Genomic DNA, 16889 nt, shown 5'->3' with positions numbered 1-16889 from the left:
GTATAAATGTATTAGCAAACAAAGTAATTCAAGGAGGGACGGATGCTCTACAAATAAAACATCACTATGTATTCTTAGAATACATACAGTTGCTTCTAAACAAGAAGGATGGTATAAAATAGAGAAAGGAATTCCAGGAACTTTTACTCTTGCGAAAGTGTCTCAGCACATTGCTTAATTATAAAATTCAGAAATCTCTTTTGTACTCTAAGGCTAATTTTTATGAGTTTGGCAATAAGAGCGGGCGAATGCTTGCAAGGGCTCTAAAAGCTAGACAGCAATCACTTTATATTAGCAAAATTTGGACGCCCCGAGGACTGACCTCCTGTCGATATTGCTGACTCCTTTTGTCAGTATTACCAATCACTATATAATCTCCCTGGGGATTCCACGGACGCCCAGAGGGAGTCTCTCATTAGGGATTACCTGGCGAAATGTATTCGCCGCAAAATCTCGGCGGAGCAAATGGGGCACCTTGACCTCAAAATCTCAGGGGACGAGGTTGGAGTTGCCATGAAGTCTGTGCAAACTGGGAAGGCCCCTGGTCCGGATGGGCTGACTCTCAGGTACTACAAGGCGTTCTGGGAACACCTGCAGGCACCCTTCACGTTGATGCTTAATGGGGTGCGAGATGGGAACTCTTTACATCCCCACTCTCTCATGGCAACGATCTCCGTTCTGCCTAAGGAGGGGAAAGATCCGGCACTCTGTCAAAGCTATAGGCCCATTTCCCTCTTAAACACTGATATGAAGCTCTTTGCGAAAGTCCTCGCCACTAGACTCCAGTTAGTCTTAGGCTCCATAATTCACCCGGACCAGACTGGCTTCATTTTGGGTAGGTAGGGTCGTGATAGTACCTATAGAGTTCTGAATTCAGTTCACTTGGCCCAGGTGACTGGTCAGAGGCTCTTCCTCCTGTCAACTGATGCGGAAAAAGCCTTTGATAGGGTCGCATGGGACTTCATGTTGCAAACCCTATGGGTCTTTGGCTTTGGACAATCATGGCTCCTTTGGATCACTGCCTTGTACTCTGCCCCTTCAGCGCGTATTCGAATAAATGGCGCTCTCACCACGCCCTTCAACATTCACAACGGGACCCGACAGGGTTGCCCCCTATCCCCGCTCTTATTCGCTATGACCTTGGAACCTCTCTTGCAGTCGGGACACACATACAAGGTGTCGGCATACGCAGACGACCTGTTGTTCACGTTAACTCAACCCAGGATTTCCCTGCCAGTATTGCAGGAGGAGCTGCGGCTCTACGGGTTGCTCTCCAATTTTAAAATTAATACGGATGAGTCCGAGCTCCTAGATGTCTCGTTGTCCCCTGATGAGGCGCGGTCAGTTAGGGGGTCGTTCGGTTATAGGTGGTGTCAGGGTAGCTTGCGATACTTGGGGACCTGGATCCCCAGTGACTTGTCGATGGTTTATCGGGAGAATTTCCCTAAGATCTTGGCACAGATACGACTTGACCTGCGACGTTGGTCCTTCCCCCATATCTCTTGGCATGGTAGGGTCAACGTGCTCAAGATGAACGTTCTCCCACGAGTCCTCTACCTTTTTCAATCACTCCCTGTCTTCATCCCGAGGGAGTTCTTCTCAGAACTCCGTTCCCTAGTCGTCAAGTATGTTTGGCAGGGGAAGAGCCCTAAGATAGGGTACTCGATTCTCATTCGGCCGAAGGAGAAGGGGGGGCTTGCGCTCCCGGACTTTCGGGGATATTATTGCGCTACTCACCTACTGCGCATGATCCAATGGCGCTTTGCTCCACCCGCAAAGCTCTGGATCTCACTTGAACAGGCCACTACGCAGGTTCCTCTGTCGTCTTGTTTGGGGATCCGCCCTGGGGCACTTCTGTCCTCCGGAACGGGGAACCCTTTTGTTTGTGTCACTCTGTTGGTATGACGCTTGCGGCGCGTGGGTGGGACTCTCACCACCTTCCCCTCTCCTTTCACCCCCATTGAAGGTAACCCTGACTTCCCACCAGGCATGGAGCGGGGTTTCCTTGCTTCTTTGGGGTTGCACGCTTCTTTCCACGGTGTGGGGACGGGACGCCATCCTCCCTATCGAATGCGCAATCCCTGGCGCGGAGCTCACTCTGCTCAAACGCTTCCGATACATCCAACTTACCCGATACGCGTCTTCTCTCCCGGGCAGACACCACATCTCTAGAGCATTGACACCCTTTGAAACGCTCGCTGGCCGTGACTCGTTGCTTAGGGGAGGAATCTCCTCGCTCTACCACTTGTTGATGGCTGCAGACCTCTCCTCGCCGCCAAGGTTTGTTGGCTCTTGGGAGGCTGCTCTCGGCGAGACTCTGCCCGACACACAATGGGACGGGGTCTGTGCAGTGGCGCATAAATGCTCAATAGCGACCAGCATGCAGGAGACAGCCTATAAATTGTTGGCGATCTGGTATAGGACCCCTGTGTCACTTGCCAGGCTCTTCCCCGGCAGCAATCCTTCCTGCTGGAGATGTGGCTCGGAACCCGGCACTTACCTGCACCTTTGGTGGAGTTGCAGCAGTCTCAAACCATTCTGGCAAGGTGTATTCCGAGGTTCGGGGGAAGCGATGGGTCGGTTGATTCCGCTTTCCCCGGGCCTTGCTCTTCTTCTGCATGGTGGACCCTCACGGACCCTGGTTAAAACCACGGTATTACGCCATCTTCTCATTGCGGCCCGCAGCTTGATACCATTATTCTGGAAACGCTCGGAGGCCCCTTCCCTGCGCCTTTGGGTGTCCCGTGTGGAGGAGATAAGAGTGATGGAGGAGCTCATTCATATATCTAATGATGCAATGGAAAAATACACGTGTGTTTGGGCGGGCTGGCTATCTTATCTATCGTCCGACTCGATGAGGGCTCTTCTCGCACAACCCTGAGCGCACCCGATAACGCGAGGCTCGTTTCCACCTATCGTCCTGACATCGCTGTCCATCCCCCATAATCCCACCTGATGTGTTTCCCCTTCCCTGTCCTCTCCTTCCTCTCGGTCTGTCCTATCCTCCCTGTCCCCCCCCTTTTTTTTTCTTTTTTTTTTTTTCTCCCTGCAATGTATTGGATCTAGTCCCACTATTTAATGAATCGCAGTGCTCCACAGAACGTGTACCTAACGGATGGGCTCATTTTGTACCACATTGGGCTTGTATGTACTGCTTCACTCTGTATTCATTGGGCCACTTGCGCACCATGCGGATTCATGGTCCGCAGCATCCTTATGTTGCGACTCAACCTGTTCCTAATGACTCTGTTACATTGTGACTGAATGTGGTGTACCGATTTGTTTTGTTACCAGTTTTGTTGTTCCAGCACTGTACTGGAACTAGTTCTTTCAACTAATGAAAAGCAGTGTTCCACAGAATGTTCCACTTTCGTTTTATGGTTGCACCAGTAACTAATGGTTGGGCTCATTTCGTCCCACATTGGGCTTGTGTGATCTGCACCATTCTGTATTAATTGGGGCACTTGGACCCCATGCAGACTCACGGCCTGCGACATCCTCATGTTATGACTCTAGTTGTATCTATTGCTTATGTTACATTGTGGCTGAATGTAGTGCACTGAAGTGTATTGTGGCGACGCCATGCGTGCCACGGTGCATTGCAGACCGTCACATCTTCATGACATGATCACATCTATGACCAACGGTCGTGCCCGCCTTCTGTCACACAACAGCTGTATGTATCATACCGTACTATATCATGCTGGATCACTCACTCTGATGTTGCTGTCCCTCTCCCCCCTTTTTTCTTTTTGTACCCCTCTTCTTTTGTTATATTAAAACAATAAAAATTGATTTACATAAAATAGAGAAAGATTCTTGTGATCTGGGAGATCTAAACTTTATCATTTGGGGTCAACATGACAAAATTAGAAAATGTTTAGTGGTAGAATGATCATAAAACAGATAATCCCAATTTGGCTAAAATTAAAGAGAAGACTAGGTCTTGGCAATAAAATAATAGGATCAGTAAATGTCAACATACTAGAACAAAACAATTATGACTTATCAATTAGAGATTGGCAAGTATATGGGATTAAAACTATAAAAGATATATGGTATAACAATGAAGTGAAACCCTTTGCCCAATTTAAACACAAATTTAACCTCACAGATGATAGTTGTAAGGACTTACCTGCCTCTCCGGTCCCACTCCGTGGCCGCTCCCCCGACGCTTCCTCCTCAGGCGGTTTCCTGGGCAGCGAGTACCACCGCTACCTGGTCGGCGTCTTAACCGTGTGAAGACATCTGTAACGTGCTCTTATAACCTCGGGTGACCTCTTTATGCAGGACACACCTCCACCTCTCTCTATTTAAACCTGGACTTCCTCTTCTGGGTCACTCTTGATTGGTGTATCCTGCTGTATCCCAGCTGGTTGAGAAATATACCAAAAGGACAGGTAACTCGTATACGTAGCACAAAGTAAACACCTCCTAAATAAATTTCGAGAGAGAAAATATCCACAGGATCTACTCAATGACAGTTTAAAGGTAGTACAGAATACGAAAAGGGACGCTCTTTTCAATAAAAAACAGAAAAACAAGGAAGGTTTTGACTTATCTTTTTTAACACAATTTAACTATCAAGCCCCACAAATCAAAAAAGCAATTAACAGATGCTGGCCTATATTAATGGAGGATACAGTTCTACGTAAGCACCTTCCAGAGAAGCCTAAAATCATTTATAAAAAATTAGCAAATTTAAAAACAATGTTAGCTCCAAGCGCTCTTCCACCGCTGAACAAAGTAAATAACCATTTTATGGCAATAAAATCTCCAGGCTTCCATCGCTGTGGCAAATATAAGGTTTGCAGAACCTGTAATGTACAAAGTAAAAAAATAACAACTTTCAAATGCACAATTACTGGTAAAGAATACACTATAAAAAACTTTATACACTGTAACACCAAAAACGTTATATATCTACTACAATGTAAATGTGGGATACAGTACATTGGTAGGACTACCAGAGAATTTAAGATTAGAGCTCTTGAACATCTAGGAGGGATCCGAAATACAAGTTTGAAACACAGTGTCCCTAGACACTGTAACTCTTGTAACCTTTTCTCATTATCCAAATTTTTAATCATAGGGATAGATTATGTAACAGCACATTGGAGAGGAGGCAACATTATCTCCATTTTATCTAGAAAAGAAACACAATGGATTTTTAACTTTCAAACATATAAAAAAAGGGGGTCTAAATACGGATCGAGATATCCTTACGTTTGTATAATAACATCTACATTCATGATCATATACATTTTTCATTAATATTTTTTATCAATATTTTTATTAATTAATAACTAATTTAATACTTTTTTTTTTCTTAAATCAAGTTCATTGGTATTTTCAAATAGTGATTTTTCTATATATATTTTTATTTTTTTCTATATATATTTTTTATATATATTTTTTACATATTTTTCATATACATACATTTCATTACTAAAATCCTTCTGTGTGTGGATACAGGGGTTCAGTATCTGCTGATTTTGCCCATGTTTTACTTCTCAGAGTCTCAAAACTGTAATGTCAGCTGGACATCCTGTTGTAGGAAGAGGGCTGATTGTCTTTGCATTGTTGATTGCATAGGTGTGAAGTGTTTCCCCTGTTATTGTGTGAGTTATCCCTTGTCTTAAGACCCCTTGTAGGTATGACTAGGTGTCACTGATGCATACCTAATTATCAATTACACAACAGGTAGCTGTTAATCCTGTGAGCTCCTGTTATCTCTGTGTCCTAGCCACTGTCTGTCTCAAGCCAATTATATGTCTATCATCATTCCACGTCTATGTCACCAATTAGTGTAATTATTTATGTCTCGTATCATCCCGTCCTTCCCCCCAATATTGTGTTGCAGGATTTGATCTACTTACTTCCTTCCTAACATGGTAATTAGATCATGTTATATTTGTCTTGCCCCTTTCTTACTTGTGTATATATAACTCTGTATTTGGTTTTAATAAAGGAGTCCTGTTTTCACCTCAACATGAGTGTTGCCTGATGCATGGGGTGGGGTGCTATGATCCTTTATTGTCCTTTTCAGGACAATAGCCACACTGTGTAGCTAAGCTTCGCATAGTCACAGTGCCAATGCAGTTTTGGTGCAGCGACGCCCCCCCCTTCTATCTACAATGCTGGTTCTGCCTTGTGCTGAAGGGGTTAATTGTTGGTGTCCCGGCAGGAGGAAGCAACGATTGACGGGAGTACCCAGTCGGGGTACAGGTCCGTCCCGCCACATTACTCACTTTTGTTTCCAAGGTTTAGGCATTAGTGGCTGTTTGTGGAGTTATTTTGAGGGGACAACAAATTTACGCTGTTATCCAGGCTGTACACTCACTACTTTACATTGTAGCAGAGTGTCATTTCTTCAGTGTTGTCATATGAAAATATATAATAGAATAGTTACAGAAACTTGAGGGGTGTACTCACTTTTGTGAGATACTGTATACAAACACACTATAATATATATATATATATATATATATATATATATATATATATATATATATATATATATATATATCCCACCCCCACTCTAACCGCTTCTGCTGCTTTCTCTCTGGCTGCTCGCTCACTGTCCTTTTCAACTCGGTTCACCTCAGTTTCATTGCGGGACATCACATGACCCCGATACATTACTGTCTCCCCGTGGTGATTCAAAATTGTTCAGAAAGGGCCCTTCCGACCTGGATCGGCACTGTGCGGTGTACCAGTACAAGGAGACACGAACAAGGGGTCGCAGTGGACCCCTGTAGTTATGCCAGTGAGCACATCCCTTTCTAACTTTCTGTGAAATATCTGTGTCCCAGCTTTATAGAAGCTGAGACACGATATTAACCACATTATGAAGTGCCCTTAAAGTATGTGGAAAAGCCATCATATTTTTTTCAGTATATCTCATCCTACAGTATATGAATTCAATGCGATGAAAAATGTTATTATTTTTATAGTACGTTTAATTTGAAAGCAGGGAACTACAAATTACATTTGAGCACATAAAAACTTATTTAACTATACTATTCCAGCATCAAACATTTGGAATCTGTGACATTTAATGTGCCTGTCTCAGAAACACACTCCTTGGTACTTGGAAGCTTATTAAGATAATATTTTTGGCATTTGATTTACTTCTTGTTCTAAGTATTCCTGAATTAATCACATAAACATATTTACTCTGGCAACGGTTTACGTAATTTTTTGGAACATGCGTTTTAGGTTTCATTTACATACTAATAAATATGCCAAAAGATTATTTAATGTTCCAGTTGAGGTAGGTTTACTGCTTATTGTTTATAGGAGCTCTGAAATCCAAACACATACATAGATGATGATGTTGTGGAGATATGTCAATGCAGTTTTAGCATAGACTGCCTTTTATAATTCCGTTAAAATAGAATATATTCAGACTATATTAGGAACATCTCAAAATTATTTTTTTAATTCAAAGTATCTGGATATATACTAGCTATTCAAAACGAAAATCAAGTAAAGTAATCCAATAATATTTATGTCCCTTGTCCACCACCACTGTGCCTGCTACAGGGGTATCATTTAATCTTCAAATAAAAGCCTTATAGTATAATCCTTGTCCTACTGGTGTAAGACCCACTAAGTGACTAAGGCTTTTTCTCAACCTTAGAACAAGGTAATTTGTTTCCTTCCTTTAAGTCCCCACTTTTTTTCTTGACTGCTTAAACCAAGACCACATGACCTAATTATGGCACAAAAAAACCCATCCCACCCAAGAAATACACAACACAACATTGTGGGTAAGGGCGTTGGCCACAGCTTTATTAATGTCATGAACCAGCACATCATAACCATACATAACATAACCATCCTGCCAGCTGTCGTGTTACCGACAGGCAGATAACCCAACACTTTACCAAGAGCTCTCGTTCTGGGTACCGTCAGCCTCCACTGAACTCGTCTCCCCAAGCCTTCTCCATCCACTGGATATTCCACATAAAAGGTGCTGGCCGAGACTTCCCGCTGTGACTAAAAGAGAATAAAAGAAACCAACACCGGCACAGGAAAAAATACAGAACACATAGATAGGAGGGGAGGGCGGGAGGGAAGCTCGTACAGAGTGTCAGGAATGACTAAAACCCTGCTCAGGTAAGCCCACCCTTATTCCCCAAAGAACATTATAGCAACAATGTTGCTACCCACACCTGTGACCGGACCATGAACTACTGACCCCGGTCAAAAGGCCAGCAGTCATGTTCCCCCTTCCTAACCGTCCAGGGGGGCCCCTTGACTGCTTAAACCAAGATCACAGGACCTAATTATGGCACAAAAAACCCCATCCCACCCAAGAAATACACAACACAACATTGTGGGTAAGGGCGTTGGCCACAGCTTTATTAACGTCATGAACCAGCACATCATAACCATACATAACATAACCATCCTGCCAGCTGTCGTGTTACCGACAGGCAGATAACCCAACACTTTACCAAGAGCTCTCGTTCTGGGTACCGTCAGCCTCCACAGAACTCGTCTCCCCAAGCCTTCTCCATCCACTGGATATTCCACATAAAAGGTGCTGGCCGAGACTTCCCGCCACCACAGCCAACTCAGGCTTGCCTGAGCTATGGCTGCGCCCCCACCAAGGCCAGCGCCTTTTCGATTCCGGACTGCAAACCCAGATTAAAAATATCGAGGCCAATGTCATTTAAATGTACCCCGTCATGCCGAACTAAATCCTTGTTATCGCCCTCTAACTCACGATGCCGTATCGCCACACCGCCCAGGGAGGTAACAAAGCGAGACACGGCAACATTTAATTTCCTGCGACATTTTTCCAAGGCTCTAGCACCCGCTCCAAGTGACCAAACAGGTCGAGCAACAACTTCCGACCAGATTAAAATAACACGTTTAAAAAGGGAAAAACAGCTTGAAAGATCCCCTTTGATACGGTAAATGAGATTGATAGTACGAACCGAGCCTAAATCGTTGCCCCCTGCGTGTATGACCAAAATAATAGAAGACGGGACAAACCTACTAAATGAACAAAACTCCGGATACATCTGAACCCAGCGCAGGCCACGAATACCACGCCAACGAATTCTGACCTTGTCGTACGGAAAACCCAAGTTCCTGCCATATACCCGCCGCTCCGCACGACGAGCCGCCCAGTAGATAAAGGAGTGACCCAGTATCCAGACCAGTGTAGGCGATGAACCTGAAAGAATAATTATAGTAACTGAGGACGAATGTATAAGCGAAACCTCTTGGATTTCCAACGACCCAAGCGTTGAATGTCAGATGGTGGGACCCCGGCCATAGCAGCCTCAGTGGCGGCCCCAATCCTAAAAGAGTGAGGGGAGAAGTAAAGTGGGCACACACCACAACGAAGTAAGCAGGAACGAAAAACTTTAGAGAACTGAAATCTCGTCAAGGACGAGCCAGATGAATGAATTAGGAAGGAGACCCATCCAGACGGACGTATAGCAGAAAAGGAATGAATAAGTCTAACAGGGCACCAGTCCAAATTGGTAGCACGAATACTGACCATAGCACCACGACCCACCTGGTCAGTCTTGGACCGCCAGATAAACACCTGAACCAACCCGGGCTGAAAAACAATATCCTGAGCAGTAAGAGGGGAAACGGAACCGGCCCTAGGAGCCACAACCTCACCAACACACGCAATGTACCATAAAAGGATAAGGAGAAAGCCACACGAAACAGCAATGTTTCATACCTGTCAAAACAGATTTGAGACAGGACATCCAAAATGCGATGCAACAGAGCAAAGGAAACCGGGCGCCTCCTATCAGGAACCATATTTTTCTTCCAACCTTTAACAATTTTGGAAGCAACAAATTTAGAACCCAGCTCCTGCCAGCCCATCAATTTAAACAGAAAGGATAGGGCTGTCATATTCCGCTCTGCTGTGGAACCAGAAGCACCGGAATCTCTTAAGCCTGACAAATACAACAATGTTACCCAACTCCGGAAATCCTCAGACCTAAGATCACCCTCAACTTCAGCCAGTGAAAGCCAGGCTCTCCACACCCGAATGTAGGCTCTCCATGTACTGGATGACAACGAATTCCGGAACAAAGTCACTAGGTTGGAGATGCGAGGCTCCATAAAGAGTGTGGAAAAGGCAGACCCGTAACTGCAGCCTCCGGCGCGGCCTCCCTGAAGCGCTGAAACTGTAGGCGAGATAATGCGTCAGCAATTACATTTGCCTCCCCGGGAACATGACGCGCCCGAACCCAGATGTTAAACTCCAAGCAACGCAGGACTAAGTGCCTCAACAAGGCCAAAACAGGAGGGGAATGAGAGGTTGAACGATTAATGACATGAACAACGCCCATATTGTCGGTACGAAAGACGACCCGCTTACCAGTCAAGATTGGACCCCATAGCTCCACTGAAACCACGATTGGGAAGAGCTCCAAGAATACTAGATTGCGACACAAGTCAGACCCCAACCAATCATCAGGCCAAGGCTGAGAACACCATTCACCTTGAAAATATGCACCCATCCCTACCGAACCAGAAGAATCTGTAAACAACTCTAGGTCAACATTAGAACATTCTGCCTGCTGCCAGCAGGTATGACCATTGTACTTCTGGAGAAAGGTCACCCAGACTTCAAGATCAGCGCGAATGGATCGCGTGATTCTAACAAAATGAGATGGAACTCGAACGCCTGCCGTAGCTAAGGACAATCTTCTAGAGAATGCATGCCCCATCGGCATGACCCGACAAGCAAAAGCCAACAGCCCTAACAAAGACTGAACCTGCTTGAGCTGAACCTTCTTGGAACACCGAACCCTATCAAGCTGCTGAGACAAAGACCTCAACTTAGCCTGAGGAAGACGGAATACCATGGTGGAAGAATCAATTTCAATTCCTAAAAAAGACAAGCATGTAACCGGACCCACCGTTTTCTCTTCAGACAAAGGAACACCAAATTCACCAGAAATCTTCTGAAAAACTTTTAACAAAAGGGAACAGCATTCAGAATTAGCTGGGCCAACAAACAAAAAATCGTCAAGATAATGAAGTAAGGTGGAGAGACCAGATACTTGAATCACCACCCACTCCAGAAAGGACGAAAACGATTCAAAGTAACTACAAGAAATCGCGCAGCCCATGGGCAAGCACATATCAACGTAATAAAACCCCCTAAAGGAGCAGCCTAGCAAATGAAAGCATTCGGGATGAATAGGGAGAAGGCGGAACGCTGACTCAATATCAGCCTTAGCCAACAAACAGTTGGGCCCCGCCATCCGAACCAACTCCAATGCCCTATCAAACGAAGTATAATGAACCCGGCTCTCCTCAGGAGAAATGTCATCATTGACGGAATAACCTAAAGGATATGAGAGATGATGGATCATCCTGAAGCTGCCAGGCTCCTTCTTAGGAACCAGACCTAGTGGGGATACCCTCAGATTGTGAAAAGGGGGGGAAGAAAAGGGGCCAGCCATACGGCCACAAACTACCTCTTTCTGCAATTTAGCTGCAACCAAATCCTCATTCAATGACACTGATTTAAGATTATCCGCCATGTAAGGAGAATCTGAGTATTCAAAAGGAATCCAGAACCCTCTACTAAAACCATCCATGAGTAACAAGGCCTCACGTCTATTGTTGTACTGCTTTAGCCAGGGGAGCATCCTTTGAACGCTCACTGGCGTCCTCGCCCCGGCTGGCATCCTCCTTCCCTCCAGACCTGGTTCCACCAGGTCTGTTCTTCCTAAAACATTTAACTGCAGGGTGCGGTCCTCCACAATGGGAGCACTCGTGGCGGAAACGGCAGGAGCTGTACCACCTGCAATGACTCTCATTGTAGAGCCAGCAAACACCCTTTTTTGCACCTGCCGCCGCTCCAGGGGCTGATGCGGCGGCCCCCCCATGAAAGGGCATTGGTCTGTTTGGTGTCATTAACAATAACCACAGATTGCCGTCCTGCATATCAAAACGCATACCAGGACGTACAGCCATCTTCTGACGGAACTGCTGATCATATTTAAACCAACACTGACCGCCATAGATTTATAGGCACCCCAGATAAGATCAAGATACGCAAACAACGACGGGCCTCTGTCAGGAAAGCGCTTGCACAGAATGCTAGCAAAAACTGAAAAACCTTGAAGCCAATTACCAAAAGTACGTGGGATTTGTTTGCCTTTTTCAGCCTCACTCTGCTCTACCCTCCGTGGCCTGTCCACGGTCTCTTTGTCCACAGGCACCAATAACAGCAAATCAACAAAGTCTAGTCTACAAATTTTTTCCCTAACATCCAAAGCGACATGCATACTCAACGGCGCAACTTCACATAAAGTAGGGACAGCCGGTGTAGGGGAAGAACCTGAGACAGCAGCTAAACGCGAGTTCCCAAGGACAGGGAAGGGATCAGCTGACCCTGTATCACCAAGTTTACCCAATAAATCCTTGAGGACCCTTGCCAGGTCAGCCCCAGAACCCTCCCTTCCACATTGTAAGTCCCGTAATCCCCTAATATCCGTGCCCCAGGCTGTCTGGCCCAAGCACTCACCATCGATACTAGCAGCAGGAGAAAGTCTGGGCGGCAGATCGTCACATATGGAGGAGGTAGATCTGCTTCCTGAAGTGATGGACGATGGAGAATCCTCACGCCGTCTGCTGGCTGCACTCCGGCCTCGTGCAGCAACAGGAGCAGGGTGGGGGCGAGAGGCTGCCCTGGAAGCCCGCCTCCCCCCTTCACGAGGAGTCGTCTGTTGACCCGAAGAAACTTGATCACGCCGCTGATGCCGTCCCGACCCCACACTCGCCGCCTCTCTCTGTCTCTTGCCTGGTGAGCGGGGGCTACGGCTGCGTTCACAGGATGGGCCGGCAGCACACACGACCCCCGGATCAACTTCTGCAGCGGGGGAAGGAGGACACGCCTCCCGCTGCTGTTCTCTCCGTGTGGGACGTTGCAGAGGTCTGCCAGATCGTGCAGACCTCGTATCCCGGGACACAGGCAGAGATCTTCTCCCTCCACCCCTTAAAGGACTAGGGCTTAAACGGGAAGGAGGTCTGGAACGCCTGGATCGCCTGCTGTTCCCTGCTGCAGCATCAGCCTGGTCAGGAACTGGAGGAACGGGAGCTGGAGCAGCCTTCTCAACCATCTCCATCAACGAGGCCCTGTCATGCTGTTGTAGAAATGCCGCTAAGGCCATTTCCAATTGCTCAGACGACATGGTGAAGCTCGTACAGAGTGTCAGGAATGACTGAAACCCTGCTCAGGTAAGCCCACCCTTATTCCCCAAAGAACATTATAGCAACAATGTTGCTACCCACACCTGTGACCGGACCATGAACTACTGACCCCGGTCAAAAGGCCAGCAGTCATGTTCCCCCTTCCTAACCGTCCAGGGGGGCCCCTTTACCTCACCCTAACAAAAACTGTGCACTCAGTTTCCAAAAGCAAAAGAGGAAAAAACAACTTAACAAGAGGACTAAAAATGCAAATGAGAGTGACTCGTTCCACTTAAGATATGCCTTTAATACATAACTGTTGGTTATTTATACAAATGTCATTACATATATATACTGTAGATTGATTTAGGGTTCTGTTAAATTAGGATCTGAGGAGGTGAAAGAACGGCTTTAATTACTGAAAATAGTAAGTGAGCTGTGTGTAGCTGTGTGTCTGGGTATGTTTGTGTAGTGACTGTGTGTGTCTGGATATGTAGGTGTGTATTTGTCTCTGAGTATGTTAGTGTGTGTCTGGGTATGACTGTGTGGGTCTGGGTATTTTGCAGGTTTTGTATGAGTGCTTTGACAATTTTTTAATACTTTTAACAATATTCCTAAACTCTTAACACAGTTAGCACAACATCCGTCTGTGTAGGCTGTACAATTAACACATTTCTTGTTGCTTTAACACAAAATGCATATAGTTAACACAAATTTAAAATGCTTGAACTTCTTTTGCACACAAGCTCAACTAAGACCAAAACAATGGATTTTCACTGTCAAATTTACAAATGCTATACACTATACCTCAGAACAGATAACTTATAGGCTAAAGTCAAAGTGAACAGCTATTCATATTGTAAACTGAAACACACACACACATATACATATACGTATCCCCTGTATTTAATTCCATTGCTAGTTAGAAACAGCTGGTTGAAGTAATGCAAATAAATCACAGTTGATTCCCATCTAGGAAACACATGCATGTGTACCTCTTTAGGCTGATCTTGTGTGGAAAAGGAACAATAAAGAGCAACACAAAGAAAGTAAGAAAAAATGCCTGCACAAGGGAGAGGGACAACGAGTACCAGGACAGGGGAGAGGAGTGGGAGAGGAGTTAGAATATGTGGTGGTGGTCAAAGAAGGGCCAGAGCTGGGGTAACTGATGAAATAAGAGCTACAATCATAAATCATGGGCTATCATACAGAGAGGCTGGTGAACGAGTACAGCCAAATCTCAGCTGGGGCACAGTGGCATCCATTATCCAGCGTTTGAGAAACCAACAGGTAGGATATTGTTTAAGGGCTTCTCCTACTGCAAATTGTAAATAATTTTACCATGAATTACAGTGACTGTATGCCTCTAGTCTCTAATATGTAACTATAGTTTATCTTAAAGATTCAATGTCTACCGGTCTCAGGGGCAGAGGGAAGCTCCTAAATGAAGAACATGAACTTGCTATTGTCAACATGGTGATTGTTGACAATGAAATAAAACTGAAGGACATTCACTGCGGAGTTGTAGAGGACAACATTGCCTTTGGGAACATTGCAGCAATCAGCATAACATTCATTTCTTAGACTCTAGCTAAACACAGAGTGAGAATGAAACAATCATACAAAGTTCCATTTGAAAGGAACAGTGAGCGTATCTAAGAACTCTGTCGCTAATACGTCCAGGTAAGATTATGCAATACAGTCATTAATGTACTATATATAGTGTGTTTTGCAATAAACTACTCTATAACCCTGGAGTACAGTAAGACATGCAATAGTTATACAGCAAAGAATTTACACACACTGTGTCTGATTACTTTCAGAGAGTCTGGGATTTGGTGGCCAATGAAGTCACACATGAAAGGATCCACGTTGACGAGGCGGGCTTAAATTTGACGAAAAGGCGGCAACACGAAAGAAACACAATTGGCAAAAGGGCCACAGTTACCATGCTGGGCCAGAGAGGAGCCACCATCATCATGTGCACCGCAATCTCCGACAATGGTGCACTCTTGTATAACACCTCCACCTGTTTTTAGAAGTCCTGCAAGACTGGTGCAAGAAGTAAAAAGTGGACAGGTGGGAGACCACTTGCCAATATACAGTATGTGATCACTTGGGACAATGTGGCATTCCACCATTCCCGTAAAGTCACAGTCTGGTTTAATGCCCATCCAACGATGATGTCCCTTTCCCTTGCCCCTTACTCCTCTTCAACCGCATTGAGGAGTTTTTCTCATCCTGGAGATGAAAGGTTTTTGACTAAATGTCCCTCCTGGATGCAACGGATGCTGTATGCCACGACATCACAGCTGAACACACTGCCAAGGATAGCTAAGGCATGCCAAAAGATTTTTCCAAAGATGCCTTGCCAGAGAAAATATCAAGTGTGATGTGGCCAAATGCAGAAGACCAGCCAGATTAGAAGATTTTTTTTTTTTCTGTGGCTTTTTCTGTTTGTTTGCGGTTATCACCTGTTGCTAATAAAGCCTTTACTGCAACAATTCTGTCATTTCAACAAATCTTTTTTTCATAAAAAAAAAGCTACTATGAGATGGGGCATTCATTTTATGTATTGAATTTGTGCAGAAAAAGAAACAAAATGCATTCATTTACTAAACCCAACAAAACAAAAATGTAGAAAGGCTTCAAAAGAAACTGCAGTGCAAAACAATCTATGCTCAATACAATATACTATTTATTGTATTAGGGCAGACCTGACACATAAAATAATGCAGTTTCTGTAATTAAATCTGATGTTAGTGTTTTTTTTGACATTGTGCTATGATTGACTAAATGTACCTGTTGGAGCATTAGTGTTGGAGTTTAGTTTACAATGTGTGATTGTGAGCATGAAATTAACCGTTTTGACAATTGTCATAGCGATTGTAAAAAACTGCAATATGGTTACTGTGTCTGTCTGGATATGTTAGTGTGTCTGGGTATGTTAGCGTGGTGACTGTTGGTGTCTGGGTATGTTAGTGCGTGTCTATGTGTGTTAAGTACAGTGACTGCGTGTGGGTATATATAAAATATATCTGGGTATGTTAGTTTGTGTGTTTGCTAGTATGTGCGATCTAATGTGTGTATATATGTCTGCTTGTGTGTGTGTGTGGGGCCTGGGTATGTTAGTGTGTGTCTGCTTTTTGTGCGTGTCTGAATATGTTACTGTGGGTGTATGTGTATTGGTATATTAGTGTGTGTCCAGTTGCATTAGTGTCAGTGTGTGTATGTTGATGTGTCTGGGAGGATATGTATTAGTGGAAATGTTTGTGTGCCTGTGTATGTTAGTGTGTATGTTAGCATGTGGCTATTCATGTGTTTGAGTATGTTAGCATGTGTGTGCATGTTAGTGTCTGGGTGTATGTGTTAGAATGAGTTTGTGTGTGTTGTGTGTCTAGGCATCTGCGTTAATGTGGATGTCGCATAATGAATGTGGTCGTGGTTTTGGTGTGGGGGCAGCATTTCCTTTTTAGACCTAAGCAGCACAATGTCTTGGGCTGGCCCTGGAATGCCACGGATATCAGGGTATTCTTTCAGTCTAATAGTCAAAGATACCATTACTAAACCTAATATTAATGATAACTGTGGACATCCCTGTATAGTAACCTGGGTTGAAAAGTGCTGTTTAATATCATTGTTGTGATAGTTATGTATATCTTTCTGTGTGTCTGTCTTCTGTGCCTTTGTTCTCC

General features: G+C 44.7%; 1 protein-coding gene across 1 annotated transcript; it reads right to left on the bottom strand.

Moving 5' to 3' along the window:
• Nucleotides 1–7916: 7916 nt before the first annotated feature.
• LOC128491335 (serine/arginine repetitive matrix protein 1-like) lies at nt 7917–13196 on the bottom strand. Its single transcript, XM_053463651.1, has 4 exons — nt 12530–13196; nt 9037–9193; nt 8466–8645; nt 7917–8004 (listed from the first exon to the last, which is right to left on the bottom strand). Exons 1-4 carry the CDS (start codon nt 13194–13196, stop codon nt 7917–7919), a joined length of 1092 nt encoding a protein of 363 aa, XP_053319626.1.
• Between the last annotated feature and the right edge of the window lie 3693 nt (nt 13197–16889).

The sequence above is a fragment of the Spea bombifrons genome, chromosome 4 (assembly GCF_027358695.1).
Source record: "Spea bombifrons isolate aSpeBom1 chromosome 4, aSpeBom1.2.pri, whole genome shotgun sequence".
NCBI lineage: Eukaryota > Metazoa > Chordata > Amphibia > Anura > Pelobatidae > Spea > Spea bombifrons.
The sequence above is the reverse complement of the archived record's forward strand: the minus strand, read 5'-3'. Positions and strand labels throughout refer to the sequence as shown.

Excerpts from the sequence above, each read along its gene's own strand:
- LOC128491335 (XM_053463651.1), bottom strand. The coding sequence starts at position 13,196 with ATGTCGTCTGAGCAATTGGAAATGGCCTTAGCGGCATTTCTACAACAG. Across the intron at positions 9,194-12,529 it reads TCCTGCTGCTAGTATCGATG|GTTCATCGCCTACACTGGTC; the intron begins GTGAGTGCTTGG and ends TTATTCTTTCAG. Across the intron at positions 8,646-9,036 it reads GGCCTGCGCTGGGTTCAGAT|TCCGGAATCGAAAAGGCGCT; the intron begins GTATCCGGAGTT and ends CTGGGTTTGCAG.